The sequence below is a fragment of the Zalophus californianus genome, chromosome 1, assembly GCF_009762305.2.
Source record: "Zalophus californianus isolate mZalCal1 chromosome 1, mZalCal1.pri.v2, whole genome shotgun sequence".
NCBI classification, from domain to species: Eukaryota; Metazoa; Chordata; class Mammalia; order Carnivora; family Otariidae; genus Zalophus; species Zalophus californianus.
Genome location: NC_045595.1, coordinates 17,135,052 through 17,162,438, shown reverse-complemented (window position 1 = coordinate 17,162,438; position 27,387 = coordinate 17,135,052). Strand labels below are relative to the sequence as shown.

Below are 27,387 nucleotides of genomic sequence, written 5' to 3'. Positions count from 1 at the left end.
TTGTTTTCTGTCTCAGAGATTTAGTTCCTCTGATAATTCTTTCTTCCCCGAGAGATGTCACTTCCAGTTGCTACCTTTTTGGTCCAGCACAGAGGTTGACCATGGCCCCCTTAGCACCACTGTCATTTTGTTTGCTGCCATATCAGGAAATATAATTTCCTGTGATCCATTTTTTCCATTCTTACCGATTTGGTTTTACATCTTCAGAACAAAAGTCTGTTGACTCTTGAATGATTTATTTTCTAAAGTATTTCTTCTGGCTTTCTAAATAGTGTAAAATGAGAATCACATCATCAGCTCATAGTATTTACAAGTTACAGAGTACATTTTCACCAGTAAGACATAATCATTGGATGTGCTGTCGGGTAGACAAGAGGGGTGTAGTCACTTTCTTCAGTTTAAAAAATAGAGGTAGTTTTAAACATCTTTGTTCTTGAGTGTTCTATATGGATCTCGGTTTCTTTCTTCACTTGTAAAAATCAAGGGAGGGATGCCTGGGTGGCTGAGTGAGTTAAGCGCTGCTTTCGGCTCAGGTCATGATCCCGGGGTCCTGGGATCGAGCCCCACGTTGGGCTCCCTGCTCAGCGGGGAGTCTGTTACTCCTTCTCCCTCTGACCCTCGCTCTTGCTCTCTCTCTCAAATAAATAGAATCTTCTTAAAAAAAAAACAAAGGAGAACCTAGTGTTTTCAGTATATACTACATTTTTGACGTTAGGGAATTTTACACCTGGAAGGGGTATTTGAGATTTCCTTATGTGGAAAAATGGGACGGCAATTTCTCTATCTCTTCAGTAGGTGAATTCTGTATTTCAGACAAATTGCAGAGATTGTTTTTTTCCCCTGGAGATCCTTTTTTTTCCCTTAAAGATTTATTTATTTTAGAAAGAGGGAGCGTGTGAGCTCACGAGCTGGGGGAGGGGCAGAGGGGGAGAGAATCTTCAAGCAGACTCCCTGCTGAGTGTGGAGCCTTACTCAGGGCTGGATTCCAGGACCCATGAGATCATAACCTGAGCCAAAATCAAGAGTCAGCCACTTAACTGACTGAGCCATCCAGGCGCCCCTTTTTCAGAGATTCTTGATGACAGCTATGAGTAGGTAGGTAGGAGAGTTTTTTTTACTTCATTTCTCTATACCCTCCCTTTTCTGGCTTAAAGCCTGTTATTTAACATTAGTGGATGACTCCATTTTTGATTATGTCAAAAGTAGAAATAGAAAATTGTCTTGACAGTGTATGTAAAGGTGGTGTTAGGTCAACAACTGAAAAAGAAATGCTGTCAAAACATTCCTCTCAGTTATCTTTAACATTATTAATAGAATATTAATAACAATAACTTCCATTTTTCTATAAGTTTTTATATTTTCTATGCCACAACTGGTACTTACCACTGAATCAAAGGCCAGGAAAACAAAACTAGCTATATGTAGTCTTTTATATTTTCGGTGATGTAGCAGGGTAAATGTTAAGACTTGATTATCTTCACTGAGACAATTTGTTAAACAGAATGATAGTGGGTATATTAAGTATATATCCTGAAAAGGAATCAATCTAGTTTTAAGGGAGTGGACAGTTGTCCTTTTAGAGGTGGAGGTGAGTATTAGAGTGTTTATGTAATAGACTTTATCAGAGGAGCCAAATTGAAGCCATTTTTAAGAAATGGATAAGGGTGTCAATTGGATTAAGATTTTTAGTGCTGGTTATAAGAGATCTTCCCTTTGTGTTTGTGAATGGTTTGAGGTCTAAATAGTAAGGGTATTGTGGCCGAAGGTGCTGCTCATCACAGCTGGAGAGCTAGAGTCAAATGGAATTTGAAACTGTTGTCCTGGCCTTTCATCCAGGGACCAATGGGCTTTCCATGTATTACTTAATCATCTGGCTTTCTGCATTAGGTATAACCCGAACCATGCCAGGGGTAACTGATCCATCAGCTGGGACTTCCTGTTCACAGAGTTGTTTATTGTTTTAACTGGTTCATATTCTGCCTTATATGTCACCTAGCTACATATACCAAGTCCTTCCTTCCTTTCTGTCTTGAGATCTCCGAAAGGGCAAGATCCAGGGGCTGAGGTGAAAGTGTGATTGCCCACATCTAGAAGGAGGAAGAGAACATTTATTATTACTCTTTAGGAATCAGTAAGCAGGATATCTCTCCCTCCTACTTTAGTATTATCAGAAGTCTGTTTCCATCAGGTACCAAGACTACGTGAGGGACAGAAATCTGTTAAACTAAATTTAAATGGTATATATTTTGACCGGAGAGAGATCATTAGGTTGTGTTAGCACCATCTAGTGAGAAATTGTTTATCGTGTGGTTTATCAAGATCCAAAGGACAAAAAGTTCATTTTTGACAACCTTATTTAGATCTGTTTGTCACTTCCTAGAATAAAAGTAGTCACTGTGCAGAGCTGGATGACCATAATTTATTTACCACACAGTGAATCCCATATTCGTGCTTGCAGGTGTTTGTCTAACTTAGAAATCAAGCAACAGTGTCCATCTCTGTTTTGCATGAGTACTCTGCCAGGTATCATTCTACCTTTGTTTGCATTTCACTGCAAAACCATGTTAGCCCTGTGTCATTGCTGAGGAAATGGAGCCTGGAGAGCTTCAGTAGTGTTTCCAAGCAGACAGCTATTAAGCGACAAAGCACTGACTCAGGTCCGGGTCTGTGTAACTTTCGTGCCAATGCTTTGTGTCACTGCACTCTGCTCTTGTGCTGTGCTCATTTCTCCCAGCCTTTATATCTCAGAGTGGCCTTGGAGATCTGTGACGGCGGCAGGTCTACCCCCACCTGAGACCCTTTGACCAGGCTGGTTCCCTCTTTATTTGGAAGGGTCCACCCACCCACACCCTCTCTAAAATATATTGATTTGTTTTCCTCTGATGCCATCTGATACCTGTTTGTGTGTTTTCTCTTCTGTCTCCTGCCACTCCTAACTGGAATGTAAACTCCTTGAAGACGGGACCTTTTCTTGTTCTTCATTGTGTCCTTGGCATTTGGACCGTGGCCGGCATGTAGTAGAGGCCCTCTATGAAATACAGTTGAAAGTTTGAGTACTACCTGTTTGTGTACTACTGATCTTTATATATTCTCTAAAATAGAGGTTGGCGGACTTAACCTGGAAAGGGCCAGGTAGTAAATATTTTAGACATTGTGGGCCATATGGTCTCTGTCTCAGTTAATCAGCTTTGCTATTATAATGCAAACGCAGCCTTCATTCGGATATAAACAATTGTCTACACTGGCACTTTTCGCTGTGGAAATCAGCTGCCTGGTTTAAATTATACTTGGGTTTACTCCTGTTCTTTTGCAAGGCCAGGATTTATGTCCTGGAGTCCTCTATCCTCAGAATATATTATCACCCTTACCAGGACTTCATAGTGATTGATGTTCACTTCTTTTCTTTGCTCCTCATTTCCTTCACTCATGTCCTCTGAGATCTAAAATGTCATTACTTTGTTTCATCAAATCTCAGGAGTAAGAGCCCCTGTCAAGTCCTTTACCTATTATTAGCAAGATCATCACTAAGATAGTAGCCCAAGCAGTAATTAATTATAAATTCCCTTTTGTTGGAAATTTTTAATTATTAATGCTTTGAAGTTCTCACCTTTGTGCTTCTGTGTACGATTTCAATTTTTTGAATTACTAGAGGTGGATTTGCTTTCGTAATGCTTTATTTCTTTCCTTTTCTCTGCATGTAACAATTTAAGTTTTTAAAATTACCTGGAAGTTTTCAAGTAATCCAAAGAGTGTTTACTTGATTTTTAAATAAATCATATATTTTGATTTTACAGATGAGCAGGATGAAGAAACAGTCACAACAGGAGGAAAGGTAACAATTTAGTTAGGCCTGGTGCACAAGTAGCTGTCTGAGGGGTCCTGTGTGTGGAACAGTAGGAACACGGGTTAGAAGTGTCCTTAGAAATGTTCAATTTTGAGGCCCTTCTGATTTTTTTTTAACACACCCCTGAAATAATTTGTCTTTCTTGACTCTGAAAATTTTATTGAGAGGAAATTTCTGTCTCCTCATGAGGTGTTCCTCTTACGCTGTAATTTCTGGTTCTGTTGTCCCCTGATTGCAAGGTAGTAATCAGAGCTGACTGCAGTGTTCCAAGTGTCCTCTGACAGGACAGGTAAGCAGGGACCACGTCAATGGCCTTGATTTTCTCACTTCCATTTCTGTGGGTACAACTCCAGCCCACAGGCTTTGAGCGTACTCTTGCCCTTTTTTGAGCCCTCACAGCCCCTTCCTGTTTCATCAGTCCTGTGGTAGAGACGTAGCAATAATGATATTGTTGAAAGGTGTTGGATTTAAGGCAGGATTTTACTTTCCTTTTTAGTAAATGGCCCATTGTTCATTCAAACTGTCATATTTGACTGTGTTATTAGTTAGGTGTAACTAATCCCTACTCCTTGAAATAACAGTCCCCTTGAAATAACTCCCTTACTTTGCTGAAAATGGATAGTTCTTTTTCATTGAGTTAGAGAAATCCCCCAAATTGACATTTATTGTTATTTTTTATACATTCAAGGAATGAACCTACTTATGATAGGATTTCCCTGAAAACGTTCAAGAAACTCATCTACATAAGGCTCTTTAACTGAATTTGTTCTTAGGCTTCCTTTTTTTTAAAGATTTTATTTTATTTTTTAAAGCTTTGTTGTTTTTTAGAGTGAGAGCATGTGTGACCGTGCATGTGCAAGTCGGGGGGAGGGGCAGCGGGAGAGAATCTTCAGGCTGACTCCCCACTGAGCGCAGAGTCCAGTGTGGGGCTTCATCTCAGGACTCATGAGATCATGACCTGTACTGAAACCAAGAGTCGGACACTTAACCGACTGAGCCACCCAAGTGCCCTAAAGATTTTATTTTTAAGTAAGCTCTACACCCAGTGTGGGGCTCGAACTCACAATCCCAAGATCAAGAGTCGTACACTCCACCGACTGAGCCAGCCAGGCGCCCGTATGATTTTTTTCTTTAAAATTAGACTTCTTTACATAAAGAGCTACTTAGGAACCATTAACAGATGTTATATTTGTAAAAAGATGTCATCATTTAGTGTAAATACTATTGTGTGGTAGTGAAAGAGACCAAAATAAAAAGCCAGACAGTTGACATGTAGTTTTTTTTTTTTTTTTTTTTTTTTTAATGCCAGTGGCTAGGGGTATCTTGAAACTAGGGCCAAGTCTGTTGTAAAATTGAAACCAAAACTGGTTATAAGTAGTTACTCTTAACAGCTGGTCCCATAATGTCATTCCATGCGTTCCCCCTCATTCAGATAATTAAATCATAGACTATTGGCTTTTTTTAAGTGCAGTGCCAGTCTCTCCCTGGTTTTCCTGAATAAAGGAAATTTTTTGTGTTCTAATTGAGTTTGTGAAATCTGCATCTCAAAAACTCATTAACCATGAGCCTATTTTTTACTAGCTCCCCTGATTTGGGAAATAACATTTCTTACCTTTGTCATCAAAATTGTTCCAGCATCATTTAGTTAACAACCAGAGTTTCCTTGGGGCTTTCATACATTACGTTTTTTTCTATATTCATTGATCTTAAGGAAATTATTGTCTTAAGTTTCTAGGCAGTAACACTAGATCCTCACTTCAAACACTATAGCACGGGACATTTATGATGAATTAACTTAAAAGGTAGAAATTAAACTATGGAACCAGTATAAAAGAGTACGGTTCAAAATTTGACTGGTTCTTAATAGAAAAAAATTTCATAAGAATAGACAGTAAAACACCACAGAGGAAAACTTGATAGATACAATGGTATAATGGAAAATTGGAAAATATCTGAATGTCAAAAAAACTTACTTCTTGTGGTATTCTTGATAAAAATTTTGATCAGAAGTTAATTATGAAGAATCAGTAAGATAAATAGAGATTGTTAGATATTGCATAACTAATTTGGCCTGGAATTTTGAAACATTTGAATGTCATAAAGTACCCCCCTCAAAGGGAGGCAGGGATTAAAGGAAGCTAAAGAGATGTATCATATAATGTGGATTCCTTGATCAGGTTCTGGTTTGGGGAGAAAAATGTATAAAGGGCATTTCTGGGTTAACTGGAAACATTTGAGTGTAAACTGTGTGTTACATGATACTGTTATTTAAAAGTACTTATTACTCTTTACTGGTAGCATAAGAAATGTTCTTGGGTTTTGACCCAAAGCAATGATTCTGAAATTATTGTTTTAGCCAGGCAAGGTTTTTAGGTGGAATCATTTGTAAAACCTCCACAAATCTGATAAAAATCAGAGCTTATAGTAGTGAAAGTGATTGAGAGTGTAGGCCCTCAAACTGGGTTTTCTGGAGTTATACCCTGTTTATAACTTACCGGCTCTGTGCATCATTTTCTCATCCATAAAAGAGGTGATAATACCTGCTGTTTATTGTGAGGAATGAATGAGATAAGGTGCATATGGCCACTAGCAGATACTTACTGATCAATCTTTGGGGTAGGGGAAGGCGTGTCATTATGCCTCATTAGTGTCCTTTAGTCACCTTATAAATAACTTGAGAACTGATAATTTAGATTTGTGACCCTAGGATTAGATAAAACTGGCCAAGTAAGAAGCAGGCTATTGTGGGAAAAGTTTTGGGCCTTCTCTGAGTTGATACCCTCATCTGTAGAAGGGAGGAATCTGCTGTGTCATCTGGAGGTCTTATGAAGGTACTTTAAAAACTGTGAAAGGGTGTTTTTATTTGAAATTTGTTTTTCTGAGCCTTGAAATTGGATCAGATAGCTTCATTTTGTGCCCTGATGTGAGAAGTTTGAAAGCTGTTATTTATGTCTCTGCTGTTCTCTGTTTCTCTAAACTCTGGCTTCTTTTCTGTAGGAAGATGAAGATCCTAGCAAAGGTGATCAGAGTCGCTCACTTGACCCTGGAGAAGATAATGTGACAGAGCAGACCAATCACATTATTATTCCTAGTTATGCGTCGTGGTTTGATTATAACTGGTGAGTGGGCCATGTACACCTGTGAGTACGGTACTTAGGTGTGGAAGAACTTCCCTGCCCAAATCCCTTTATTGCTAATCACTGTCAGATTGGATGAAGGGAGATGGAAAGTGATTTTATTTTCACTTTGGAATGTGTTCTTTAGAGCAGTTTAGGGATTGAAACTAAGTTGTGTTGTACTAGGGATTGTAAAATTTTGTCAGCTTAGACTTAACTCATTTAGAATCAGTTAGAATTCAGATGGGCGAATAATTGAGTATTTAATAATTTTAAAACATTATATGATTTTAAAGTATTAGGGGTGCCTGGCTGGCTCAGTCGGTGGAGCGTGCGACTCTTGATCACGGGGTTGTAAGTTCGAGCCTCACATTGGATGTAGGGATTACTGAAAAATTAAAAAAAAAAAAAGTTTTGTTTTTTTTTAAAGATTTTATTTATTTATTTGACAGAGAGACACACAGCAAGAGAGGGAACACAAGCAAGCGGGGGGCGGGGAGTGGGAGAAGGAGAAGCAGGCTCCCCGCGGAGCAAGGAGCCTAATGTGGGGCTCGATCCCAGGACCCTGGGATCATGCCCAATGACTAAGCCACCCAGGAGCCCCCAAAAAGTAAATTTTAAAAACTCTTCTCACTACCTAGTAATGACTTCATTTTAATAGGAATTTTTTTTTTTTAAGTGAGTTCTACATGCAGTGTGAGGCTTGAACTCATGACCCTGAGATCAAGGGTCACATGCTTTACTGACTGACCCAGCCAGGTGCCCCAGTAGGAAATATTTTTAACATTAAGAGGCTTTTCACATATAAAAAGTTCAAGAATGAGGTGCCTGGGTGGCTTGGTCGGTTAAGTGTCTGCCTTTGGCTCAGGTCATGATCCCAGGAGTCCTGAGATCAAGCCCTGCAATCAGGTTCCCTGCAGAGGAGGGAGTCTGCTTCTGCTCCTTTTCTCTCTTTAGCTCTCTCTCAAATAAATAAATAAAAAATCTTTACCAAAAAAAAAGTTCAAGAAAACACCTTCCTCAGCATCTTCCCTGTCATTTACCACAACCATTTGGCATCATTGGAGCACCGTCCTAGATAATTTGTTGAGTACTTACAAAGTGTGACTGTTTCATATCAAGCTGATTTTTATTTGGCTTTTTATTTTTAAACATATGTACCAGAACTTATCCCTCCAAATAGTTAGCTTCTTTAAGGTACTTTCATTGGAAAGTTGTACACTTAACTCTAGTGATGTTGCCCTTAACTTGGAATCTTGTGGTCTTATTTGGATCTATTGCTTGCTCTCAATTGTTACACATTATCATTCTTTAAAGATAAATGTGATTTTGTGTATGTGTGTCTTTATACATATATGCATCTTTATACATGGATTTAGACACACACACACACACACACACACACACACACACACACACACAGGCTTCTAAAGAATATAGAAGCCAATTTAAAAGAATAGGGTGAATGATTCACTTGGAACTATACCTGATTATTTTCCAAAACCCACAAAGTATGACAGTAATATTGAGACTTTTCTGCATGCCTTTAAGGTCAACTCTGAATGCTGTTCCTAAATGTTTTGAATAAATAGAACCTGGGACAGAATAAGTATATAGCTCTTCTTTGAAGGTCAGTCTTCATTACATTGATGATGTATTATTTTTAAATTTGGAAGTGTCTCAGTCTCACTGTTGGTAATTGTAATTCCATATTTGGGTTCAGAATGGTTTGAAAGGATACACCTGAGAAACTAGCGTTCTTTTCCTCTAAAATTAAAAAAAGTGCAATCCTAACGGTATATAACTTGGTAGGTTTTTATAGGTTGCAGAAACACTCATTTGCATCATGACCATTGTATGTCACATAGCTTGCTCTTATGGACAGTGGAAGTGTAAGTCACATCCCTATTTTATGGATAAAGACAAGTAATGTGTCAGTGGAAGTGTTCCACCGTTGCAGTGGACAATTGGAAGAACTCAAGTTTTCTGATTTTGACCACCCCACTTCCTGACTCATTCTCAGAACCTAAGGAATCAGCTGCCAGCAATTCAGAAAAGAAAGTTCTTGGGGTTAAACATTCATGTGTGTTTTGTTCTTGGTGAATATAGAAATTGTGTTTTTTGTGGGCTTCCTAACCTTTAACAATAAAACAATGAGAGATATATTTGAACTATATAATTAATTGCTTACAGCTATTTTTATAAAACTTGGGAAGTCATTACATGTAACTATATAGCATTAATTCATCTTAGAAATTATCTTCCTAGAAGTTTTCAGGTAATTAATTATATTTATAGTATTTGGCAGTACAGATCCTGTTCAAACAATTTAAATGTTCCCAAATGATCCAAGAGTGAATGCTTTTTTTTTTTTTTAAAGTAAACTCTGTGCCCAGTGGCGGGGGCGGGGGTCGAACTCAGGACCCCGAGATCAAGAGTCACATGCTCTGCTGACTAAGCCAGCCAGATGATGCCTATAGTTACATTCACAGATTATTGATTTGCTCTTCCCTGCATAACCAATACATGTTGCATATGTGGAAAGCCACTGAGAAACTAGAAAGTGTCATCAGTAAAAACATTGATTAGTATTAGTGTCAGTGCCTTTGTACTAGATACACAGTTGGGTCTTTTGTATAGTGCATTAGGCCTGAGTTTTATCTGGTCTCTATAGTGCTTATCACCTGTAAGATTTTATAAAATTACCAGTGCCTTGTGGATGGAACTGGAGGGTATTATGCTGAGCGAAATAAGTCAGTCAGAGAAAGACATGTATCATATGACCTCACTGATATGAGGAATTCTTAATCTCAGGAAACAAACTGAGGGTTGCTGGAGTGGTGGGGGTGGGAGGGATGGGGTGGCTGGGTGACGGACATTGGGGACGGTGTGTGCTATGGTGAGTGCTGTGAATTGTATATAAGACTGTTGAATCACAGACCTGTATTTCTGAAACAGATAATACACTATATGTTAAAAAAAAAAAAAGGTAGCAGGAGGGGAAGAATGAAGGGGCGGAAATCGGAGGGGGAGACGAACCGTGAGAGACTTTGGACTCTGAGAAACAAACTGGGGGTTCTGGAGGGGAGGGGTGTGGGGGATGAGTTAGCCTGGTGATGGGTATTAAAGAGGGTACATTCTGCGTGGAGCAGAATGTATAACTGGGTGTTATACGCAAACAATGAATCATGGAACACTACATCAAAAACCTAATGACGTAATGTATGGTGATTAACATAACATAATAAAAGTAAAAAAAATTTACCAGTGCCTTTATCTCAATATTGAAAATTAGTTCTATAATCTTTTTAAAGGCAGTAGATTACTGAAATATTTAAAAAAATCCATTTCAGCACAAAGTTTCTGAGGTCTGCACAAAAGGGTGCATTGTTGTTAAGAGCCCGAGAAACTGATGATTGTAAATTCCATTGTCTTTTGGCTGGTCGTTCACTTCATCACTTTGTTGCCACACCAGCTGCTGTGATGTCTGTCCGTTTCCAAGGAACTCTTTGTATTTTGTGGCTCATCATCTACTTGTGATGTGTTACGTCAAGAACATAATAAAATAGATAGCTTTCAATGTGTTGATAGAAGTTTTTGAGTTTGGGTATGAGAATAGAAAAACTATAAGTCTTAAGGGTGAGAGAGGGAAAACTTTCTTTTATAATATGCTTTTAATGCATAGGAACTTGTGCAAGCCAATTGATTTTTGAAAATAATGTTCAGGGGGCGCCGGGGTGGCTCAGTCATTAAGCGTCTGCCTTCAGCTCAGGTCATGATCTCAAGAGTCCTGGGATTGAGCCCTGCATCGGGCTCCCTGCTCAGCGGGAAGCCTGCCTATCCCTCTCCCTGCCCCCAAGCTTGTGTTCCCTCTCTCTGTCAAATAAATAAATAAAATCTTAAAAAAAAAAAGAATGTTCAGTTTTTGGATTTCAGTTTTACTTTGAAAATTAAACTTAGCTTAAATTTCAAGATTTCATTTTTCTAAGAGGACTTTTTATTTTTTATTCCCCAGTATTCACGTGATTGAACGGCGTGCTCTTCCTGAGTTTTTCAATGGAAAGAACAAATCCAAGACTCCAGAAATGTGAGTGAAATGTGAAGATGTAATCCTGATACCGTTACTTACTTTAGAAAGGGACCAGTGTCTAGAAAAATTGTTCATTTGAATGTGTTGGGCAGGGATTTTTTTTTTTTTTGAAGATTTTATTTATTTATTTGAGAGAGAGAGAGAATGAGAGATAGGAAGCATGAGAGGGAAGAGGGTCAGAGGGAGAAGCAGACTCCCTGCTGAGCAGGGAGCCCGATGTGGGACTCGATCCCGGGACTCCAGGACCATGACCTGAGCTGAAGGCAGTCGCTTAACCAACTGAGCCACCCAGGCGCCCTTGGGCAGGGATTTTTAAAAGGATACTTCTGAGATCATTTTTGGCAATGTGTGGAAGTTTGCAAATGTGTTATTCTGTTCAGAGAAGTGTGCATATCTCAGCCACATAGAATTCCTTGCTGTAAAGGAAATTGTTCCTTTAAAAAGGAATTGATTTTTTCTTTCATTTCCATCTTGAACCTATAACCTTGAACTACATGCATGTCAACTCTTATAGCTAAGATTGAATTTGGTAACAGGCATTCACTAAAATGGGTTCAGGTTTCTGCCTGACAGTTCCCACCTTGTGTCTACATATGTCTTATAGATTATATATATATTTACATATAATGATCTAGGAGAAAGTGGAATCTTTATCTTATTTTGATGATGAATGACTAGTAATTGAAAGAATGCCAAATACGATGACATAGCTGCCTATAAATCGATCTTAATTACATAAAGCATTGTTGTGCTTTTGTCTTGGAAATACAAAAACTTGGGTGGAAGAATCTTGTCAGGAAGAATTTTTGCCTTTGCCTGGTGACCCTTAAATACACATTTCTGGAAACCCTTTCTCCTAAAATAAATCCACAGCTATCATACCATAAATACTTTTCCGTATATTATCTTTATTAATTCCTTGTTTGTTATGCTCATGTGACTTCACAAATAAATGTCTCCTGTTTAAATTGTTAGAGAAGTATAATTTTCCACATAAAACGTGTTAGAATACAGACAATTGAATAATAAATATTTTCTTGTAATAGATTGTCCATGATAGTTTGAGATTTTAAGTTTAGATGTCAGAGATAATTCCAGCTTTTCCATGACAAAGCTGTAAGGTTTCATTTAAAACCACAATCAGAGGGATGCCTGGGTGGCTCAGTCGTTAAGTGTCTGCATTCGGCTCAGGTCATGATCCCAGGGTCCTGGGATCGAGCCCCGCATCGGGCTCCCTGCTCAGTGGAGAGTCTGCTTCTCCCTCTCCCACTCCCCCTGCTTGTGTTCCCTCTCTCACTGTGTCTCTCTCTGTCAAATAAATAAATAAAATCTTTAAAAAAATAAAATAAAACCACAATCAAAGAGTTGGCATAAGAAACCCTTTTAGTTTTTCCATCTAGTCGGACATGCTATGTTCTTCTAGCTAATGTGCCGATTGCCAGCATTTGTAAATACTTAACAGTTCTTGGCAGTCGTCTGTTTACAAGCACAGTTTAGCATTTTAGTCAGCTTAAATTTAAAAATTTACCTTTAGGTCTTTGTTTATCCACTTTTGCTTATACGAGACCTTTTTTGAGCAGTGTACCTTCTACTCTGATGTAGCTACCCTTACTTAACCTGCCAGATTTCTGTTTTACTTTTGTGGCAAGAACTTTTGCTGGGTCTCTAGCTTCTCAACACTCTTGTTTTAAGTATCTTGTTGCAGAAATGCTTGGGTATGTTGTGAAATCTGCTGTGACTCAGAATTTCAGTTTTTCTCTCCTTTTTTTAATCTGTTGTCTTAACTTTGATTTTGGCCTCATGGGTTCTAGTCCTCACCTAGCTGGGTATATAGCCATTGTTGGAGCCAGATCCACATGTGGCTTTAGGAAGAATCTAGAAATGAGATGCAGCATGTGTTAAGAGCATAGGTTCCAGAGCAACCCCCCGCCCCTCATGTCGAATTCTAGCTCCACACTTAACCAGACTTGTGGTCTAGGACACATTCTTTAATCACTCTGTGCTTTAGTTTGCTCACTGATAAATGAGATGATAGTACACCCTACCTTATGGAGAAATTGTGACGTTTAAATGAATTATGGTTGGATACACAATAATAAGAGAGGCAGCCTAAGTAACCAGGTGTTATTTGTAAATTCTTCAGGGAACTAAGGATTTATCTATTCACTCCTGTGATCATTTTTGTATTTAAGTTAGCTCACATTATTACTATTACTATTGTTATTATTATTTTTTAACGTAAACTCTGTGCCCAGTGTGGATCTCGAACTCATGTCCCCGAGATGAAGAGTCGCATGCTCTACCAACTGAGCCAGCCAGGTTCTCTGTGTTACTTCACATTAACTTCATCAGATTTTACTCCATTTTACTTACTGTTGTTAAAGATTAATAAATAGTTGTTTTGCATATTAGGGGTTCTTATCCTTGGTTACATTCATGACTGTAAATACTCAATACTGTTGTTGGTTGGAATATTAACTTTTTGTTGGATTTGGTTGTGAGGAATATGATGATTTTTGGCTCTATGAGTTATTTCTGAAAGGATGTGTGTCCACCTTATGAATTTTGCCACTGCTTTTTAGATACTTGGCATATCGAAATTTTATGATTGACACATATCGCCTAAACCCCCAAGAATATTTAACCAGCACTGCTTGTCGGAGGAACTTGACTGGAGACGTGTGTGCTGTGATGAGGTAAAACGCCTGACTTTTTCTCAGACGCTTCACTTCAGGTGGTTACTGATGCACTGCTGTTCAATGTTTGATTGATTAAACTCGATATTTTCTTTGTTAATAAAATACCTTAGTCACATGTCTTTTATTTAGGGGTTGAATGTATTTAATACCTTGGTGTTTTCTCCTCGTTTTAAGATTTTACCATTGACATCTTTTATTATATAATAAAATCATAAAATGACCAAGGATGGAGAGTGGAAAAGCTCTGTACATTAGATCTGTCTGAAGAAACAAATCAAATGTGAATCTCCTTCTTTGAATTTGGTCTGTGTGTGAGTTCTTTCACTATGAACTTAAATGAATATTTCTTATTTCTGTGATTGAAATAATTAGGCTTTGTACTAGGTATTGGGGTGCTATGCTGTCAACATTGAAAGTTTATAGAAAGTTTATAGAAATTGTCCCTCATTCAACAAACCGGACTTGTCAGTTAACTTTGTGATGGCTCATAGCCTACAGAGAATATTTACTTGTTTTATTGTTCTTATGTTTTAATGAAATGTAATGATGGTTACCAAGGAGATGGGGTACATTCTCTAGATTTTAACTTTCAGAGCTTTACTCTTCCAGGGTTCATGCCTTTTTAGAGCAGTGGGGGCTTGTTAATTACCAAGTGGATCCAGAAAGTCGGCCCATGGCAATGGGACCTCCTCCTACTCCTCATTTTAATGTATTAGCTGATACCCCCTCTGGGCTTGTGCCTCTACATCTTCGATCACCTCAGGTAACTAATTATTACACTAATATTATTATAATTCTGGCATTAGTAATTATTACACTAATAAACTAATATTAGGTATTATTCCACTATACACTGATTGTGTGAAACTTTTTCCCCTTTCTAACATTTGGAAAGTGGACATCCATCCACACATTCTTGAAAAGATTAGTATGTCAACCAGATTTTATATAGCCTTAAGTTAGCGTAACATGAGTCTAAGGTATAAATTGTTCTTCACATGAAATGGGAGAGCACATTAAAGAAAATTTGTTGTCTGTTTTCTCTGGGATTTAAAAAAGGCAGAAAAATGTTGCTTATACAGTATGTTGGAATGTATAGGGTGAAGGTGTGGGTATTTATTTTTTTAAATCTCCTTATGTATCAGTGTTAGACAGTGCTTTAATCTATCCCCTTGACTTTGTAGAGGTGAATACAGCCATTTATCATTTTTCCAACTCCTAGGTCCCTGCTGCTCAGCAGATGTTGAATTTTCCTGAGAAGAACAAGGAAAAACCAATTGATTTGCAGAACTTTGGTCTTCGTACTGACATTTACTCCAAGAAAACCTTAGCAAAGGTAAGGACTTTTTTCTAGGCACAGCTGGGCTGCAATCCAGCATGTCCTCTTATTTCTCCTTCTAAGGAGTGTCATTTTTCATAAGAAACTTACTTTCTGTAGTGTAAGAATATGCTCATTCTACTTAACCTGTTGGCATTTTATAAAACAACAATCACTTATCTTACCATTTCTTCTGTATGGTTAGAATATAGGTATTTTAAAGTAACTGATTAATATGTTAAAGAAAACAAGGAAAAGTGGAGAGTTTCAACATAATTGAAATCTATAGAAAGAATCAAATATTGTATAATTTAAAAATATGTTTGAAATTAACTCATTGGATGGTTTTAGCAGTAGGCTAAACACAACAGAAGACAGAATTAGTGAGCTCAGACAGGATAGTAGATATATTGAAACTGAAGCACCAAGAGAAAAAGAAATTGGATGAGGGTGAGGGAGGGGGACAGAGGGAATGGAGCACAAGGGACACGTGGGCTACTGTGAGAAGACTTCATGTTTAGCATTAGAGACCTGTAGGAAGAGAAAGAATGAAGCAAAAGTGATACTTGAAGATGTAGTGGCTAAACATTTTTGATTTAAAAAAAAAGATACCAACTCATAAAGAGTCTGAACAGATCCAAATTTGGATACAGAGGAAACTACATTCAGGCACATCATGCTTAAACTTACCTTAAAAAAAAGCCACATTGTGGGGGGTGAGTGGGGTTGGAGGACACATTAAATTCAAAGGAACAATCATAAAACTGATGCCTGACTTTTTTTTTTTTTTTAAAGATTTATTTATTTATTTTGAGAGCGTGAGAATGAGAGAGAGAGAGAGAGCACATGAGAGGGGGGAGGGCCAGAGGGAGAAGCAGGTTCCTCGCTGAGCAGGGAGCCCGATGCGGGACTTGATCCCGGGACTCCAGGATCATGACCTGAGCCGAAGGCAGTCGCTTAACTGACTGAGCCACCCAGGCACCCTGATGCCTGACTTTTCAACAGAAATGACAGAAGCCAGAGTGGACAGCATAAAAACATTTTAAAGTGCTGAAAGTGAAGCTTTTGTTCTGGAGCTGTGTTTCCAGTAGAAGTACCTTTCAGGAGGGGAATGGCAATAAGGACATTGAGAAGGTGTGAGAGCATCACTAGCACACAGTGTAGGAAAACCGAGGGAAGGTTTTCAGGATGAAGGACTCTGATCCCTGATGGACACACGTGACTAGGAAGGAAGCGGTCCAGGGCAATGGATGAATGTGTGGTTAAGGAATGTGGACTGTTGAAGCAGCGATGATTTTTGGGGGTTTATGGCATGTAGAAATGACCAAAATGGCACAGAAGAGACAATTAGATGGAGTTAAAGTCCTGATATCTTTTAGAAATGTGATCAAAATGCTGATTCAGGTTAGACTAATACTTTGGCAAAGCGTTTTGGAAGAGGCCTGGATCTATGCGGAAGAGGGAGGGTGAATGCCAGAAGAGGTCAACACCTGAGTCCGTGAGGAGAGGTTTTCTCCTCATTTGCAGTTGTATGAGAGGGTAGTAGGCTATTCAAACTAAGAATGATAGGTTTACAACATGAGAATGTTAAAGAGCAAACAGGGCTCAAGGCACAGGAGAGGAAACGGGAAGTACACTGTGTTACAGTTCCTCTACGAGATAGGATGTGTAATGTAGTATTTGAAGATGCACCGTGGCAAGTTGGACAGGAGGATTGTGAATCATAGAGTAATTAAAGACCCGTAACTAAAAAGTTAATGATGGAGATAAAAACAATAAGACTCCAAAAAAGTTACTCCATAAGAGAGAAGGAGTGAGAAAGGCAGGGGATAGATGTGCCAAGTAGAAAATAGCAAGATGATAGGTGTACATATGTCCACGGGGATAGTAATAACCTTAGGTGTAAGTGGTTGTAATCCCATTAAGCAGCAGAGATTGTCAAATTGCATAAACTAAGTACAAGCCTATATTGTCTATAAGAAATCCATGTGAAATATAAGAATAAAAGAATGACAAAAGACATACCTTCTAAACATTAATCAAAAGAACACCAGAGTCATTATGTTAATTTTAGCAAAAGTAGACATTAGGACAAGTCATTTTACCAGAATTAAACCGTGGACATTTCATAATGATAAAGGAGTTAATCAAAAGGATATAATTGGTGCCTGGGTGGCTCAGTTGTTAAGTGTCTGCCTTTGGCTCAGGTCATGATCGTGGGGTCCTGGGATGGAGCCCCACATTGGGCTCCCTGCTCAGCGGGGAGTCTGCTTCTCCCTCTCCCAGTCTCCCTGCTTGTGTTCCTCTCTCGGTGTCTCTCTCTGTCAAATAGATAAATAAAATCTTAAAAAAAAAAAAAGACGTAATTGTCCTAAATATGTGTATAGTTAATTAAAAAACTTCAAAATATATAAAGCAAAAACTGATAGAATAGAAAGGAGCAATAGGCAGACACACAATTATAGTTGGAAATTTCAGTAATCCATTCTCAGTAATTGATACAAGTAGATTGAAAGTCAGTAAGAGAAGACTTAGATCAACACTGTGAACCAATATGACCTATTTGTTATGTAGAAAGCTCTATGCAAAATAACAGTAAAAGCCTTTTTTTTTTTAAGGTTTTATTTATTTGAGAGAGAGAGATCGAGCGGGGTGGGGGATATTGGAGAAGCAGACTCCCCACTGATCAGAGTCTGATGTGGGGCTCAGTCCCAGGACCCTGAGATCATGATGTGAGCTGAAGGCAGACAGTTAACCAACTGAGCCACTCAGGCGCCCTGAAAACACATTCTTATAAAGTTCTTGGGGAACACTCACCAAAGTATATTTAGTTCTGAGCCATAAAATGGGTCTCAAGAAATTTTAAAGGAGTGATACTATAAAATGTGGTTGTATGATTTCATGCATGTGATATAAATGTGGTTGGCTATAACCACAACAAAATTAAGCTAGAAATCAAAACCAGAAAAACAATACAAAATTAATGAAATAAGGAGGTGGTTATTGGAAAGGATCAATAAATTTGATAAGCCTCTGAAAGAGTGATCAAGAAGAAAGGAGAGGACACAAATTACAGATCAGAAAAGAGAGACAGGGAGAGAGAGAATCTTAAGCAGGTTTCTCGCCCAGTGTAGAGCCTGACATGGGGCTCGATCTCACCACCCTAAGATCATCATAACCTGAGCCGAAATCAAAGAGTCGGAGGCTTAACTAACTGAGCCACCCAGGCACCTTTATGATATATGTTCTTACAAGAGATGGATGCTGAGAGATTTGCAGACAGAAGAGGAAAGGACAGGGCGCCTGGGTGGCTCAGTCAGTTAAAAATGTCTGCCTTTGGCTCAGGTCATGATCCCAGGGTCCTGGGATTGAGTCCCGCATCAGGCTCCCTGCTCAGGGAGCATAGGTTAAAATGAGGTGGCTATAAACTAAGGAGTTCTGAGGCAGCCACCAGAAAACAGAAGAGGCGTAGAATGAATTCTCTCCGAGAGCATCCAGAGGGAGTGCGGCCCTGCTAACACCATGATCTTTGTCTCAGTTGTGTTGATTTTGGACTTCCAGCTTTCTGAGCTGTGAGAGAATGAATTTTTGTTCTTTTAGGCCATCAGATCTGTGATAATGTGGTTACAGTAGCCGCAGGAAGCTTCATGCGTTAGAGTAACCTTGTATGTGTTATATCTGTGTATGGTGCAACACCTTCATGAGTACAAAATTCTAGGCCCACATGATTCTACTGATCCTTTTGTACCAAAATCTTTTTTTTTTTTTAAGATTTATTGATGTATTTATTTGTCAGAGAGCGAACACAAGCAGGGGGAACAGCAGGCAGAGGGAGAAGCAAGCTCCCTGCGGAGCAAGGAGCCCAATGCGGGACTCGATCCCAGGACCCTGGAATCATGACCTGAGCCAAAGGCAGACACCCAACCGACTGAGCCACCCAGGTGTCCCTGTACCAAACATTTAAGGAAGAAGTAATACCAACCTATATAAACTCTTCCAGGAAATAAAAGTGGAGGGAACACTATTATAGCTAAATATAAATATATATATGTATATATATAAAAACACACCCAGTCACTGAACCCCTGGCTATATAAATAAGTTTAAAAAAAGAATGAATATATACAAGAATATGCATGAATGTCCTTAGCAGCCTTATCCAAGATAGCCAAAAACTGTAAACAGTGATCAATCAAGCATATAATGGATAAATTGTGGTTTATTCAAACAATGTAATATTAACACAGAAATGAAAAGAATTGACTTCCTTCATGTAAAGTGTTTGGTTGAATGTCATTGACATAATATTAAGCCAGACCCACAAACTCATACTGAATGGTTTTACAAAGTTCAGATCCAGGAAAAACTAACCTATGACTATAGAATTGAGAATAGTGTGTACTTACGTGGGTTGCTATCAACTTGAGGTTTAAAGGAGAGACCCCTTGGATGTTGATTTGAGTGGTTGTTACATGGGTGTATATGTGAAATTGTGTTTAACTTTACACCGAAGATTTGGGTATTTTATGGTACATGCATTCTACCCCAATAAATACAAACGAAAAAATTTCTAAAATCATGCAAAACCCCCCATAAACATCTCATGGGTCCTGTTGAGATTATGCACTCTTCCCAGAACCAGTTTTTATCAAGAGGAAAAACTATATAGCTGAGAGGTAGAGAAATGCTTGCTGTGCACGTACCCAGTAAATGCTGTCATGTGTAGGTTATAAGGATCTTTCCTGTAGTCAGGTTTGCCTTCTTTAGAATTTAGGTGAAATGTTAATGAATTTTGTTCCTCTTGGAGCTCCAAATCTGATTGATGGTCACTTCTGAGTTTGGTTCACTAAAAGATGAACATTGGTTGTTGTAAAGTAATCGTTAAGGAATCTGAACAATGTATTATGAATTATAGCTATATGCATTTTTTTCTTCTCAGAGTCATGTTGTGAGACTTGAATTCTACAATGCTTAGATTCCTCTTTATTCTGTAAAGGACTACTTACTTTTAGTACATTTTTTGCAAAAATTTCAGAATGGTATGTGTTGAATACCATGGAAACCACCTAGCAAGTCATAATTTAATTTTTACCCACAGTAGCACAGTTATGCAGAAAGGTTGAGTCAAATAACTTGAGAAGCTTTATTGTCACAAACAAGGAAATCACAGACCATAGAAATTTTCTCTTCGTTTATTAAATTGTAATCTCCCAAAATAAGAGTTTTCAGAGAAGGGCTGTGGTAGAATGTATATTTTGAATTAGTAACATTTACACATGAAGAATAATGTCAGGTATACCATACATCCAGTCCTCTGCTAGTCTATGAATGGAGCAGGGCCTACCAACTCAAGACGTATGAATCAATTCACAAATCTTAATTTTTACATAACAACGTTGGCTTTCTTTTACCCCCATGCTCACGTGAATTGGCAACTAAAGGGATTCTTATAGAAAGAGTGATTTAAAGTTTAAGGAATCAGTTGGTGATTATAGGTGTTAAAATTGAGAATATGAACTTGTTGCAGTTGGAATTAAGAATCCTTCAGAGTAATTTATATGTAGTATAATTTGTCTTTGAATCTTGGAAAAAGTACTTCCTTCAAGTTATACCAAATATTTGTATTATGTATAATATCATAGCCAATTCACGGTATGCATTAAAATATTGTAGCCTTTGTCGCTTCAAAAGGTATTTTTAAATATCAAAATAATAGGAATAATATATCTGAATGGTCTATGAGTCCTTGATAGACAGCAAGAAATCTTCAGAAATAAGTCTGCCTTTGTGTTAGAAGTTGAGGGTCCTTAAGTGTTTTATCCCTGTTGCTCAGGGACTTACTTGGTGGTTTGCATAAAATAGCCCCCTCTACATAGAAGGGACTCCTGCTGAGCTCCATGTTCAGCCTTTAGAAACGAGTACCTAATTTCTGGTTTTGTTTCTTTAGAGTAAAGGTGCTAGTGCTGGAAGAGAATGGACTGAACAGGAGACCCTTTTGCTCCTGGAGGTAAGCACGTTAATAGCAGAGCCCCATTACCACATAGGAGATGGGTACTTCATTTGTGTGAGCAGTGAAATATACCTTTGGAATTAATCCTAAAGTTTTTTGAACCATGTATTGAGTTTTAATAGAATTTTCTTGGGCCATCATTAAATACCATACCTTGAAGTGATGTACTGGCTATCAGTAGGGAAGATCAAGCCTGGATATGTGTTTTTTTGGCCCGGGTTGTGTTGTTTTGTTTATTTTAAATCTTTGCCAATATGAAACAAATACTAGAGCTTTGCAAAAGTAGTCTAGATTTCTAATTTTTCATCCAAAATTGGAAGATGTGGCAGTTCTGGCTCCTCATCCCCATGTAGCAATAATTGGCTGACCTTGAGGAGCAGATGTTCCTTTGAAGTGGAATGTTTCTTCAGATTCCAGTTTTCTTTAAACTTAGCCCACCTTGGTCATTGTTGATGCGTTCTCCGGTGCTTGTATGCATTTGAGTGTACGACCTCTGTATTTCCCAAAAGGATTCCAGAGAAGTAGATAAAGACATCTGTCCCTGAAAATACTGTTTTGTCCTTGAAAGCAGAACACTCTGGTAAACCAGTGATAATTCAAGATATCTTTCCGTCAACTTGTTGAATGCTTTTTGGATTTCTTCATGTCTTGGAGATTCTTGCAAATACTTACACAGGTGAATCTTAGCAATTATTTTTGCCCTAGAGAGTAAGAAGTATAGAATATTGGGTTCCATATTTATCAAGCATTTCTGAAGAAGGACCGTTTGTCTTTTGTCACAGAACAATCTTTGGGTAAAGTGAAGACTGTGTGACACTACTTAGTAGTTGAGGGTAGAATGTGCATGTGAGAGCTAAATTAGAACTAAATGAGGAAGTTTACTGTTTAATCTCTTAGGAATGCTTTTGCCTACAAAGAACTAAATCTAATTAGCAGTAGATTAAACCAAAAGGACATTGGTTTTTTTGTTCAACTGGCTGTCTTCAGATTGGCAGTTCCAACATTTTCTTTTTAATGATTTTATTTATTTGAGAGAGTGCAGGGGGAAGGGGCAGAAGGAGAGGGAGAAGCAGACTTCGGGCTGAGCAGGGAGCCTAACTCAGGGGCTCTATCCCAGGACTCTGGGATCATGACCTGAGCCGAAGGCAGACACTTAACCGACTGAGCCACCCAGGCGCCCCTCAACATTCTTTTCACTGCTCAAGTATATCATCAGGTTCCTAGCTTTTCTGTTGTTTTGTCCCACCTTCTTTACGTGTCCATGTTCTGTCTCCCTGTGTTCTCTTCTGGTCACAGGAAGGCTGGTTTGTTTCCTGGCTTCATATCCCCATTCAAAATAGGAAGAACGTTGGAAAGGGCCTTCCTGGGGCCTTTTCTTCTTGGGCTCTTCTTGAAATGAAAAGCTTAACCAGAAGCCGCTCATCAGTCTTTCTCTTCTACCTCATTGTTCAGAATTGGTCTCAGTGCTCACCAAGTACCACAGGTGATGCCGGGAAAACAAACATGGTTTTCTAGTTTCATTAGTGGGGTCAACCTGGAGGAAGGGAGTGATTGTTGCTGGTGACTTACAGTGCCTGCTTTGTCTCTTAACTTTAGAGCAGTGAATTTACAGAGGCTGAGAGCTCCCTTTCAGTAGAGTATTCATGTGATCCAGACTTGTAGATCATGTGTAACATTTGCAGTTCAGAAATCAAGTATCAAATAGAAGATTAGACTAGGTCAGCAGTTGTCAAACTTTTTGGTCTCAGGATATACTTACACTCTTAAAAATTATATTGAGGACTTCAAAGAGTTTTTGTTTGTGAGCTTGTCAGTATTTTCCTGTATTGTAAATTAAAACTGAGAAAACTAATTTACTTAAAAATAACAGTAAACCCATTGCAAGTTAACATAACAATTTTATGAAAAATAGACTGGAAAACAGATATTACTGAAAAGTCTGGTGTTACACATTAGTAATATCTATAATGCCTGGCTTATTAGAATACAGCTGGATTTTCATATTTGCTTTTCCAGCATATATGTTGTTTTAATTTAAGTATATTAAGAAAATCTGGCATGACCTGCATCTGTATTTGGAAACAGAAAGAGTATCTTAATGGCCTTTTCAAATAATTATAAGTATTCCCATAGGATAGGCTTTCATGACAGGTATGTATTTTTCAGAATTCTAATTTTCACTTAATCGTTGGCAACAGATTCTCAGCTTTCTTTGAAGTGACATTTAATTTTTATTCCTTTTTTTTTTTTTTTAAAGTAAGCTCCGTGCCCAGCATGGAGCCCAGTGCAGGGCTTGAACTCACGACCCTGAGATCAAGACGTGAGCTGAGGTCAAGAGTTGGACACTTAACCAACTGAGCCACCCAGGCGTCCCTCACAGTGAATTTTTGAGAGTCCTGTTTGCTTTTGAGAGCATGTCTGCTGGGCCATTGTGGTGGCGAGTACCTGTTAGTCTCAGATACTCGGGAGGCTAAGGCAGGAGGATTGCTTAAAGCCTGGGGTTCTGGACAGGAGTCTGCTATGCTACCCGGGTGTCTGCACTCAGTTTGGCATCAGTATGGTGACCTCCCCAGAGTGGGGGCCCACCACGATACCTGAGGCAGGGTGGCCTTGCCTGGTCAGAAACGGAGCAGGTCGGAACTCCTGTGCTGATCAGAAAACGTCCGCAAGATATCTGTGTCTCCAAACCATGGTGTATTAGCCATTTGTTCTAATAAAAACGGTCTTCTGTGAAAATGGCTAGTTGAGCTTGAAACTCAGATGGTTGAACAGTGCTTTTCCTTCAGACCACCATCATGCTTGGATGGTTGATTTTTAGTCCTCTCGTGTACCTCACATTTCATAGTACCAAATACTGAAAACAAGTGGACTTCAATCTTTAGATTTATAAAATTAATAATTTTAAAGTTGGATTACTTTTGTGAGTATGTGGCGGTAAAGACTAGAGTGACCCTGAAGACAGTCTGGCGCTACTGCCTTGATCATGCGGAGGGTGGGCAGATCACTCACCACTGCTTTTGCACCGATTGTGCAGATGCCCTTATAATGAAAAAAGGCAGCAGTGTCCTGTTGTTACTAGGAAAATGGGTTGGTCTCTGGGCCCCCCTGAAAGAGTGGTGCCCTGTGGGTCTTCAGGCCACACTGAGATACTGGACCTGCTGATGGCTCATGGTCCTGTACTGCTTTAATTTGGTTTTTTGAGTTGTTCCAACAGTTGTGTTTTTAAGAAGTTTTAGTGGTGTGTTAACAATTTCCTTTTTTTACACCCCTCTTCTACTTTTCCTTCTTTTCTCTTAATCTCTCTCTCTGGATTAAAATTCAAAAAGATTTCTTTTTTTACTACTATTTTAATGTACTCTCATCTACTCATTCATTATCAGTGATATGCAGAGAGCTTCTTTTCTGAGCCACCTTTTATTTATTTCAGGACTGTTTTGTCCAGTCCTATCTGCATGGATGTTAACTTAAAAGTTCCCAGTACTTGGAGGGAATATAATACACTTTCATATTGCTTTTTTAGAGTCTCTGGGCTCTGGGGAGAAATTTAGTTGTGCAGCACCAGTCTTATCAGTTCTTGTTCTTGCTACACACTGATATTCAAAATTTTCTCCTCTTCTACATTTAAGAATAGTGAATAATAAATACAGGAGTGAGGCCAGAATGGCTGAGCTGCTATTTACCCTGGACATATCCAAGAAAACCACAGTATCCTTACACAATAGTGCATTTTTTTCTCCTGCAGGTGGAACCTGTCCAGTGGTTGGGTTTTCTTTTAAACATGCAGTTGAATCAACAGGTATTGTTTTCGGTTATACAGAGGCTCCCCAGCAGTATTGTTACCACTAACACCTTCTATTTCTATAGTTTATTTATTGGTAATTAATAGCTTAAGAATTTGAAGTGGATTTATGATGGATTTATAACCAAAACCAGTTAATTTTTTCCTAATAAATACATAAATCTGGAAGATTTGTTAAGGTCTGTGGTTCCCCACCCCCCGAAATCACACTATTTTATTAGACAAGTATATCACACAGGCAGCATCCCAACTATTTTAGACTATTCTTAGACCACCCACTTTTATTTTAACACCTTATTTGATATGGTCTCTCATCAAAGCACAGTTCTTATATGGAATGCTGTAGGTTATTATCAGTGGGTATGTTCAGTTCATTGTCTTATTACAGATTTTAGGAGGCATAGTTTCAGTTTTGCAAATAACCAATGTGGAATCTACACATGGGATGAATAAATGCAGTTTGAAAAAGACCTTGAGTTGGTAGACATGAAGGCTAATACAAGGCTTTATATTAGTTTTTTGAAAAAATATATTGCATAAGATAAAGATGATGGAGACTTGTCTGAGTAGATTTCATTTGTAAAATGTGTGAGGAATTCCAGGTATGCCACCTGAAAATGAGTCACCAATTTAAGAAGCCACGAAAGGCTAACCTGGTCCGTCCCATCAGTTTGAAGTTGCATTGACAGAATGAGGCTGCCAGAGTGGAAGAAGAAATGGCACCATTCTGTTCCATAGTGATGACAGAGATTTTTAAGAGAGGCTTTCACAAGTTAAGTCCACAGCTGATAATGTAGTCTTCCTGATCATTGTAATTGTGCCTGGGCTTGAAATTGACAAAACCTGAGTCTGGGAGCGTATCAGTTCTCCTTTCTTAACTTTAGTCTTTCTCATGCCTGCTTTGCTTTCTCATGCCTTGTATTTATTTTCCCTTAGATGACTAGTGGACATGGAATCTTGTACCTGCAGATAAAAGCCATGAAGGTTATTAACGTTGATCACTAGAAGAGTTCTTCACATACTTTATACTGGCTAGATCACAGAAACAGTAGCTTTGGAAGATAGTAAACAGCATCAAAGATTTCCTCATGGTCTGCATGTACCTGATATGTGCCTTTCCTTGATAGGTCACCCAAGAAATATTTTTTTCTGTATAATTTTGAATTACATTTTAGATGAGTATGTCTTCCAGTTTAAAAAAAAATACAGTTGTCTTGAGGAAAAGCCTTTTTTTACTGGGTGGTTTTTTACATTTGGAGCCAAGGAAAACTCACATTCTTTTCCTGGTCTAGTCCAGTTCCCTGTGGTTAAGTTCAGCAGGTTTTATTGGGCGCTGTGGCAGACTGCAGACTGAGATGGCTAGGCCATAGACTCTACACTGAAAGGATTTGTACTGTAGCGGGTCACAGAAACAGGTTAAAACACAGCACAAGTGTAGCGTCCTTAACTTCACAATTGGAGCTGTACCTGGAGTAAGTCCTTTCTAGAGGGATGGCTGTGTGACAGGTTGGGTGGATGAGACTCATAGCTTCCCGGGAATCGGACGGCTGTGTTGGCTGTAGTACATAGTATTTCTGGTGCAGAGCAGTGTGTCCAGAGGCACAATAACTAGGAAGAGTGTTTGGGATCAGGATATTCGTAGAACATGAAAGAGGAGAGAGAGTGGTGGAGTGGGCCAGAGCCCTGATCCTGTTTGGACTTAATTCCGTAAGATAGTTATAAGCAAGGAAATAGTTTTAGGCAGAGGAGAGACAGTGTCATGTGTGAAACATAATTCATTCTGGCAATAGGAAGAAAGATGAATTTAAGGTTAGAGAGAGAGGCGATTCTGAGAATCCAGTTAAAGAGCGGTGATGGGACCCAGGTCATAGCAGGAAGAATGAAGGTGTTTTGTAGTACTGTAAAATGTCTGCTAATATATTAGCCCTCCCCCTCCTTCCCAGCCAGTCTGTCACCATGTTCTGTTTGAAAACAAGTCTTCGATTTCCTGTTATGTAATGCTACCGTCAGTGCCCAGGCTTGGATCTTCACTTTCCCAGCCTTACGCTTTTCTGGACACTGACTCTTTACTGAATTTTGCATGTCAAAGGGTTTCTTAGCTGTATTCTGGAAAAAACTTCCTGGACTTTCTTATTTTACTCTGGCTGAGGAAGAAAAAGGAAGAAAAATTTTTTAATAAGTTTATTTGAAAAGACTATGGTAGAGTATCCCAAGAAAATCTCCCCATAATCGGAAACATAAGATAGCCCCAATTATATGTTTCTGGCCCCAAGGACCCTAGGGAGAGAGATTGATTTTTCTTTTTTGTTACAATCTAGGTCTTTTTTCTAAGTAATTCCTTTTAGAACTACCTGAGGCCACTGGCTATCCAGAGGAAACCCAGAATTAGCCTTGTCATTCAAGAGATTTAATGAGTAAGACCATCTGCTGGTGGGGGTTTTGAGGAGTCCTCTACCACTCCAGCAAGAAGGCAAGCCTGGGGCAGCAGTTGGAGCCCTGGGTTAAGAATTT

At 38.8% G+C, this 27,387-nt stretch overlaps 1 protein-coding gene across 3 annotated transcripts in view; it reads left to right on the top strand.

Moving 5' to 3' along the window:
• Positions 1-27,387, top strand: part of SMARCC1 (SWI/SNF related, matrix associated, actin dependent regulator of chromatin subfamily c member 1) — a 174,828-nt gene that overhangs the window by 76,679 nt on the left and 70,762 nt on the right. For all 3 annotated transcript variants that reach the window (XM_027584621.2, XM_027584620.2, XM_027584622.2), the window contains exons 13-19: positions 3,795-3,832; positions 6,842-6,963; positions 10,976-11,047; positions 13,633-13,746; positions 14,359-14,512; positions 14,972-15,085; positions 21,015-21,074. In XM_027584621.2, coding sequence (XP_027440422.1) covers positions 3,795-3,832; positions 6,842-6,963; positions 10,976-11,047; positions 13,633-13,746; positions 14,359-14,512; positions 14,972-15,085; positions 21,015-21,074 — 674 coding nt within the window. The remainder of the gene's footprint in view (positions 1-3,794; positions 3,833-6,841; positions 6,964-10,975; positions 11,048-13,632; positions 13,747-14,358; positions 14,513-14,971; positions 15,086-21,014; positions 21,075-27,387) is intronic.